At 39.6% G+C, this 8,820-nt stretch overlaps 1 protein-coding gene and 1 long non-coding RNA gene across 4 annotated transcripts; one reads left to right on the forward strand and one right to left on the reverse strand.

Annotated features, from left to right (window-relative positions):
• Nucleotides 1–384: 384 nt before the first annotated feature.
• klf5b (Kruppel-like factor 5b) lies at nt 385–6,087 on the reverse strand. 2 transcript variants are annotated; one of them, XM_039817664.1, is made up of 4 exons: nt 5,923–6,087; nt 3,033–3,966; nt 2,851–2,910; nt 385–2,455 (listed from the first exon to the last, which is right to left on the reverse strand). In XM_039817664.1, the coding sequence occupies exons 2-4, from the start codon at nt 3,952–3,954 to the stop codon at nt 2,277–2,279; spliced, it is 1,161 nt and encodes a 386-aa protein (XP_039673598.1). In that variant the 5' UTR covers nt 3,955–3,966; nt 5,923–6,087; the 3' UTR covers nt 385–2,276. The 2 variants fall into 2 exon arrangements, with proteins under 2 accessions (XP_039673598.1, XP_039673597.1); XM_039817663.1 differs by lacking the exon at nt 5,923–6,087 and adding an exon at nt 4,725–5,326.
• On the forward strand, nt 4,812–7,356 carry LOC120569671. Of its 2 annotated transcripts, none has more exons than XR_005640940.1 (3): nt 4,812–4,911; nt 6,146–6,210; nt 6,540–7,356. It is a non-coding gene; the product is annotated as an uncharacterized LOC120569671 (long non-coding RNA). The 2 variants fall into 2 exon arrangements; XR_005640941.1 differs by having other exon boundaries at nt 7,067–7,356.
• Nucleotides 7,357–8,820: the final 1,464 nt, after the last annotated feature.

Consider the following 8,820-nt stretch of genomic DNA (forward strand, 5'->3'; position numbering starts at 1 on the left):
TGTTTCCTCTTTTTAAGTGGTTGTTTAGCAGTGCTCATCCTTTATTTATAATCAGAACATACTTTACATTTTCAAAATGTAATTCTAACTTTAAAAAAAAAAGTAAAGTGTTGATCGTTGCTTGATGTATGCAAATATTGTAAAGTAAAAATGACTAGCACTGCAAAATCTGTTACTGATAACTCGAATCCACATCCATGCCACCTGGTTAACCTTTAACAATAAGCTGTGGTATATGGATGAATAAAAAATATAAAATGCTGAATGTGTTACAAACAGAAGGACCCATACAGAAGATTAAATTACTGTAGTACCTACAATGTGAAAGCCTAACTTTTCTTTTTTTTTTTAAAAAAAAAAAAAAATCAGACATAAAAAAAAAAAAAATATTCAACACAAAACTTTTATTTGCACTGAGGGTCACATGGCTTCATAGCACATTTTATCAATTTAGGCTACATCTTCATGTTATGAAGCTATGACACAAAATATTGTTACGCCTTTCATGTCAAAATATCTGTGTGTATATATATATTTTAAAAGTATTGCAATAATTCACTGGCACATACTCCACTGAGCTGCTATCTTGGCTGGAGAAAGTGATGACAGTGTAGACTGTAACAATACTCTATAATTTGATCCTTCTTAGTCTTAGCCAGAAAATAAAAATAAACAGTCTCTGCAATTAAAAAAAAAAAGTTTAAAATCTTTATACACAACAACAATCACCAGATTGTATCCTTAAACACCAGATAAAAAATATAAACATCTTAACAAATTATTTGTTCAACCCGACTCTAATTATAAAGAAACTTGGTCATAAATAGAGATTGCTATAGAGTGGAAATAAGGAGGGGCAGCCAACATAAAGAATCATTTAAGCAGAGTAGAGTACCTGATAAAAGAACATTGTCCCAACGGGGCAGCTTTGTTTTTCATTCGTCCAAAAAAAGTAGTTAAAGGCACTTTCAAATGGTATTGGAATACATGGATAGTAGTCAAAGAAACCAAAAAGCTTACACCGATGTTCAGACTGGCAGGGGCCCAGTCTAAGCCTGAAAGAAATCTCAGGCTCACTTTGTAACCACTTATGAAGACAAACCGTCAGTAATATGGTAATCCTTCAGATAATTTGCAACCAAAACAAAGTCGAAAGATGAACGAGTTTAAATTTGACCTGCTGCTGAAATGTCACACTGTACTCAAAAGTTATTCATTTAGTTTGATCACGAATCTCTTAACCACCATTGCTGCGTGGCTGAAATTAACATGGGACAAAACAAGCCCAACATAATACGTAGAATCTTTTCAATAATTAAATAAAATCATGCAGAGTCCATAGAAAACAAACAACGAACCATTTGGATTTATCTCTGCAACTGCCTGAAAGACATTTAACACTTTCTGTAAGGACGATATGTTACCATACGGTATAGGGGGCATAGATATAGAACATTCATAATGCTGTCCAAATAAATATGATTAATATCTCAAACCCATTATCTTCCTTTCATTTCAGTGTTACGAGTAAATATAGATTTTGTTTTGAGTTATCCTCAGTGGCAGAGTGACCCATAAATCTGGCAGTGTTAAAGTCATGCTGTAAGCGCTGCACTCACCACACGGCTTGCAAACAGCGCTCATCCCAATATTTATTCCTCCTACTGTGTCTTTTAGTAAATCCCCAACTTATTTACGTACAACTTTAACTAACTGCTGTTACTTTCTATATTAAACACACACTATCAATCCTTTGACCTGCTGACTAAAACAACATATTCTTTGACCTTCCAGTTAAGAGCAGTACTATATCTGCACTCACAGTATGGCCGTTTGCTATTAACGTTAATTTAATAAATGACACGATACCATGTTGATATGATCTGTACAATGAAAAACTTGAAAATAAAATATTGACACTTGAAGTTGTTCATGTACTTCGCAGTGCAACATAATCCAATGAAAATAAAGGTTGAATATTATTTCATTATCACATTTGGTTAATGATTTTTGACTGACATCTTTGCAAATGTCCCCCAATATTGGGGCATATTTGTGGAAATAAAGTAAGGCAACAGTAATATTTAACCTTTTTACAATAAAAGAAACAATTATTTGTGGGCCAGCACTGCTAAGAATGTCTCCACTGGGGAGAGAGTGAAATAATCCACAGTTTTTAATTTGTTTGTTTGCTGATATGTAAGTGCTGGTTCTTTGTCCATGTTTACTGAAAAAAAAAAAAAAAAATGTTGGTTTGATTTGCATGAGAGGGTTTTCTAGCTCTGGTGTCTCTTCATGTGCAGGGCCAGGTGATCAGAGCGGGAGAAACAGCGGCTACACACGCCACACTGGAAAGGCTTCACCCCCGTGTGTTTCCTGAAATGGCGAGTCAGCTCATCAGAACGGGCGAAGCGCCACTCACATCCCTCCCAGGAGCACTGGTACGGCTTCTCTCCTTCAGCAGACGATAGAAAAAGAAGCAAAATGAAGCTACAGTAGATGGACAACACATATTTGGATATGAGGATCGTTTCCCTAAATAAATAACATTACTTAAAAGTATGGAATATTTCTACATATCTCAGATGACTAACAAGTGAGTTTCAATGAGGAAAAAGCTGATACTTTTCCTTACACACAACTCAACTGTGAGCCATAAATCACAGCGTGTCCTGTCTTTTTCCCTGCCGCCTTTATGAGAGCTGTAGGGTTTATGTGATTTGACAGCAGTGAGATGTGGGCCAGGTCTGTCAGCAGACAGAATGCATCTGCATGCCAAGTACATTTTTTCTGCCTGGCAACATCACCACTTTCACCCCAAAATAAGAAGTGCGACTCAAAACATTTTACCTGTGTGGGTCCGTAGATGGGCTTTTAAATGAGAAGACTTGGTGTATACTTTCCTGCACCCTAAAGGAAAAAAAAGGTCATTAAGATTGGGATGCTGTGCTCCCACTTGGATTTGAGTTTTAGCGTTGCAAAACTCTAAATTCAACTTTATTGTTGTTGTGCAGACTGAGCAGAAGTCTTACCTGGAACATCACAGTGGTGAATCCGCCGTCTCTCCAGATCAGGATTATTCCTTCTGTTGTTCCTAACTGAAGCCGACTGGGCCAACACCGGGGACAGCGGGCCAACACCTGGCGTCATCTGACCTGGTGTTAGGCTTGAACGCTGGACTGTCGCAGGACCTGGGCTTTGGACTAATCCACGATTGGAATTCTGGTCTGGGCACTGGATTGGAGCTACACTAGAAGTCTGTCCTGAATCAATGGGATTATGGGTCTGAAAAGTTAACTTGGAGGCGATGCTGGCTTCGTAGGAAGGAGGTGGGGACAGATTGTGAAGAAGCTCCTTCCCCCTGTCTGGACTCGGGGGATCAGAGTTTGGCGGAGAGGGCGGCAAATAGGTTGGTCTCTGCTGATGGCCTAAGTGTTGATTAAATGGAAAACATTCATTTTTGTGGGGGGGTTTTTTTTTTTTTTTTTTTTTTTTTTGGGGGGGGCTCCGGGGGGGTTCCTTAAGAAGACTTAATGGGGCCATGGGGATGGAGTTCAGCTGTGACCCATGAACGAGCTGCTCCATATCAGAGTTCAAAAGTTGAAACAGGGGGACATCCTGGAAATCTGGCACTTCCTGTTTGATGAAAAATGTACCGCTAGCTGTGTCGGCTGCACTAAAAACACCTGTGTATTCTGGGAGTGTTAGTGGCCCTCCGTTGTTGCCCTGACAGCTGGGGTGCATCAGAGAGTGCGATGGCTCTGTTTTGATCGGTCTCATAGTCCTGCAGAGACCAGGGTGCAGGTATGGGACGTCAGGAAGGAGCAGGCTCATGTTGGCGCTGTACGGGGAGGCAAAGTCCTCGCTGAAAGGCGGCTCTGGCATCAGAGCGCTGTCCCTGCACAACATTTTGGAATTCATTATGTCCTGTTGGTGCGGAGACAGGTAGTCCATGTCAGATTTACCCTGGAAAACAGAAGAGAAGAAAATGCGTAAAGTTGTCTTAATCCAAATGCAATGGTGTCATCTAATTTATTCAGGCTCTCACATGTTGTTAATGTATAAGATAGTTTCCTTGAACACTTGATATAAGCAGTTAGGATGGACCCTGAACGCCTCAGCAGTGATTTTCTTCTTATGAAAAATAATGACTGCAATAGCCAAAAAAAGACCAGCTTAATGCAGAATCAGAACTACCCACTATTCTCCACTGATGCTGAAGCACCATAAAACTTACAAAACAAACAACTAACTGGTGTGAATAAATGTGGGGGGATGCATTTGGGGCCTGTACTTGTGTACACACTGTCACATCAAAAAGCCCCCTTTTTTTACAAGCAGCAGACGCCCTTCTGAAACGCTCCAGCCTAAGCTGTTTGGAAATACATGGCTGAAATTAGAACATCCAGTTGCTCTGCAGCGCTATGCATCTCTTCCTCACAAGTTTCGGGAGCGGGTGCAACGTTTCACATCCCAGCCATGCCCTGCTGAATGTCAGCATCAATACCACATTCAATGCGAATTTTCCGTCACGTGCTGGGGCACTATAGCTGTGAATATTACAACACACAAACACACAGGCCTGCCTGCCTCCAATATTAGGCTTACATCTTTACGTGAAATCGGTCTTTTTTACGTGAAATCCAGCAGGCATCATAACCATTGTGACGCTCTAAGGCAGATGCAAGAAGATAAAAAAAAAAAAAAAAAATGCAATCCCCTACCAAATTATAATCATGAAAAGAGGAAGTCCCCGGGATGGCATCCCTCGTGTTACAGAGCACTTGTCCATGATCTTCACCTCTCAGACCGTCGGCTGTCAGTGGCGCGGTGGTTGTATGAAGAAACTGCGCGTCCTGCCCCGGAGCAACCCAAACGTTATTCCTCACGGCAGCGGCCATAAAAGCAGAGGTACAGTCTAACTATCCGAAATCGTTGACAAATAAATTAAGCATAGGTATTGTTTTGTTTCGAAACAATCTGTACGAGCAAGAGAGCCAGCTGTCAAACGTTCATTCTCCCTATTTTTCGCTTGTCAAATTACGCAACTGCGTGATACCAGCGCGTCTGCAGGGCGGGGCGGAACATGTAGAAAATAAACAGGACAACGAGGCGATCGAGAAACACGTAATGTGTAATGAATGTTGTGGTTGTGTGATGAGCTGAAATGACTGAAGGGAGAAATAACACTAAACACTTAGGGGGTAAAGAGGCAATTGAGGAAGTGTCAAGTGTTTGTGTCCATAAAGGAGCAGCGTATTCGCAGACTTCAGAATAAAGTGATAATTGGTTTAATCAGAGCAGCAGTGTTCCTCAGGATCATGCGAAACAGGCTGAGTGGCTTCATTAACTTTCACATGACTCATATATGTTTGAGAGCCAAAGACATGTAGGGTTGGAAAAGTAAACCTTGAATTAAATGCAGATTTGTTCACATTTTAATAAAAAAGGTTGGTTCAGTCATGTTTGACCTTTTTAGACCTCTATTGACACATTCAAAATGATGATTTATCCGCTTCTCAGCTGCCACCACAGTGAATCAAGTTAGTACAGTACAATTTTCCACTCAATTTTGGATGCAGTTTTTTGATTTTCTTTAGAGCCTCCAGGACGCTTGGGTCCTGGTCTGGCATGTTAAAAACGCCACTGCAGTGCAGCTGTCTGTCAGGACTGCATACTTGATGCCAACATTCCTGAGCCGGCAGTGAAGCCTGCACACATACTGGCAGGGGATGTTTACGTCAAAATAGCTCAGCATTTCACTCAAATACATGGGGTGTCACACTTAAATGAAGCAATGATGATCTGTACCAAAGCTGCATGTAGTCCTCTTAACTTTTCACTATGTTAAACCAAACTAAACTGCAAATGCTGCATTCATGATGCACTTTTTTGCAATTGCAATTTTTACTCTTTACATACCTTTTGTCGTGACCTTGTTCGAATTTTGAGGTATGATGTGTTTATCTGCCTTTTTTGTTCTTGTTCTACATCCTTGGATGTATACTCTAGATAGCTGGCTCAGCAATGAAAAACAGTCGGTAACCTATATCCTCCAGCCGTCTTAAGATCACAGTGACAGCAGCTTTATACCTCAGCTTAACACAGAACTCGCTTGTCAGGGTTGTGTTTTTTTCCCACACAGGTGTATGAAGTACTACCCTATGTCGGTGATTGTGTCAGTGCAACATGCTGGAACTGGAAACACAGGTATGCAACAGCATTGGCACGGATGTAAGGCTAAGCAGCATTTTATTCTTCGAGTTTTTAATTATGTGACATTTACTGCCACTCCCTTCCATGTTTTCCTTTAGGCAGTTTTTGTCCTCTTATTGAAATGTTGTAACTGCACCCACTGTAGGCTTGACTGAACGCGTTTTAAATGTGAGAATCTCTGAGGTTAGACAGGGTCACAGGGTTGAAAAAAGCTGTTGATGTGTATGTGTGTGTATGTGTCATATGAAATTACATTTTTAACACTCATACACTGAAAAGTCATATTCATCCACTGCTATTTACTTGGGAATGAAACGTGACAGGTCTTTGCTGTCCAGGCCTCTCAGCTGTGAAACTTCATGACCGAGGATCAAAGTCTTCTTATGAAATCCCTCCTCAAAACTAACTTTTATCTCATGGCCTTCTCCTAACTCACTGTAATTTGTTAGATTTGTTTTAATCATGATATCATTTTACTTATTATAATTTAAATTCTTATTTTATTCTTTTTTTGTTGTTGTTCTTCTGTTAATCCTTGTTTTGCTGCAAAGCACTTTGTAATGTTTTGGAAACATGCATTATAAATGCATTTACATTATCACCATTATTTGATATTGTGTTTCTACTTCTACTAATTATTTTTGATTATGTGATGATATTTTTTCGGGTGCCACACAATAGAAATTCTTCAAAGCACTAATGTTATCCAAATGAGCGTTCACCAAGAAAGTGCTCACATGTTCATATTTTACACGATGCAGTCAAAAAAAAAACGGAGACATATTCAAATGACTGCTGATCATCCAATTAGGGGCTGATTGATTGCATGTCATGTGCTGACCTTTCACAGTGCAATTTAAATCCATGGATGTCTCAGCTCCAAGAGGAGCAACTGTCATTCTTGGCCGTGGCTCTTCCTGCACAGCGAATGTGAGCCGAGCCCTCCTCCATATCCCCCGTATTAAAACCTCACAATATGCCCAACAACTGCACAGCGGAGGAGAGAGAATGCACGGTATGTGCTTACAGCATCACAACTCCTCTCTCCTCTCACATGGACTAATATGGCCAAGCCAAGAGGGGATAGGACAATAAACACATAGAGCACATTGCTACTGTAAGCACAGTGTGCTTTTATTTTGATTTTGAAAGGGTAAAATAACTTTCGATGAGCAGATCAAATTATTGGGTGTTTTGTTTGTGAAATAAATGCAATGACTGATAGTGTGCATATTTGTGTGCAGCTATGTCATCTTTGTTTGTCTGTAAATACTCTTAAATGCTCTGGCATTCAGTGTAACACAAGAAATACAAACAAATCTTGTGCTCTATATATAGTCTATCTTCAAGCAGGTGCTTGGCACTCCCACCAGAGGGCAATGGTCAGCTACAGTGGAACTTCATTTTTGGATTTACGTACTGTAGCTTTGTACTGCTGAACCATCAAATTAACACTGTTAATGCATTCCAGTTTTATATTGTGTATAATTAGCTTCTCTAGCCAGTGAGCGGAAACAGCAATAGGATGCTTTTTTAACGCAATCAATTGACACTTTCACTTAGTGCGATTAAGATTTCTGAATAAGATTGTTTTGTATTCATATGTTTTTGATGGCACATACAAATTAATTTTAAAACACTAATTATTTTCATTGTAAATTAAAATTTTAACATATGCATGGCACAAGAACTATTATTTTTAAATAGCTTGCTGAATACACATTTGTTTCTATATTCTCTTTAAAACCTCAAGTAGGCACTCAGAAGTATAATTTATTTGATGTCAGCTTTACAAAGCCTGCCCTTGGGGAAAAAAAAAACAATCAATAATTTCTTCTTTGGCTTTATTATTTCGTCTCAAGTTTGGCTGTGTTACAAGCTTGCCTTGTTGACTCTGTACAGCATTTATCTGATCTGACACAGTTTCATTAGGCATTAGTAATCATTTCCATAGCACACAACATTAGAGTACTCCTGTTTGTAAAACAGCAGATGAGGCTAATGCCGTGCTCTGGGGAGAAATTCAATATAATTCGTTAATTAAATGGAATAATTTAATTACAGTAACTTATAAAGCATTCATCAATATAATTGTTTCTGGAGCCACCATTATAATTGAGGTTTAAGTGAAAACAAGTCAGTTTCTAATGTTGGTAATGTGCTGACATAGTTCTCCCACCCTCCATTTGTTCCTCTCTCTGATCTTCCACCATGCCGTTTCTCCACAGCGTTTTCGTTTGATAGCCAGCCATACCACATCAGCAAGACCAAAACATTTATTACAGCCATTTAATTTAACCTCTCTACAGGCACGGACAAGAAGACAGAGATGATAGCACAGCCACACTGAAAGACTCTCGCTGTTCAGCTTCTAATCTGATCCTCTCTGCTGCCCTTTCATAAAGACACCAGAGTATTACCCTGACTCCAAACATACCTCTGCCATTTAAACTGTCTTGGATTTCACCACAAAGGCGACCAAATAGAGTCCGATTCATTCTTCAGGGCCAAATAATAAAACATAATTTTAGTCTAATCTGCCTAAAGAATGTCCTCTGTTTGAAGTTGACAGTGCTCTATCTTCTGGGAGAAATAATTGCCTTT

Source organism: Perca fluviatilis, chromosome 12, assembly GCF_010015445.1.
Source record: "Perca fluviatilis chromosome 12, GENO_Pfluv_1.0, whole genome shotgun sequence".
NCBI classification, from domain to species: domain Eukaryota; kingdom Metazoa; phylum Chordata; class Actinopteri; order Perciformes; family Percidae; genus Perca; species Perca fluviatilis.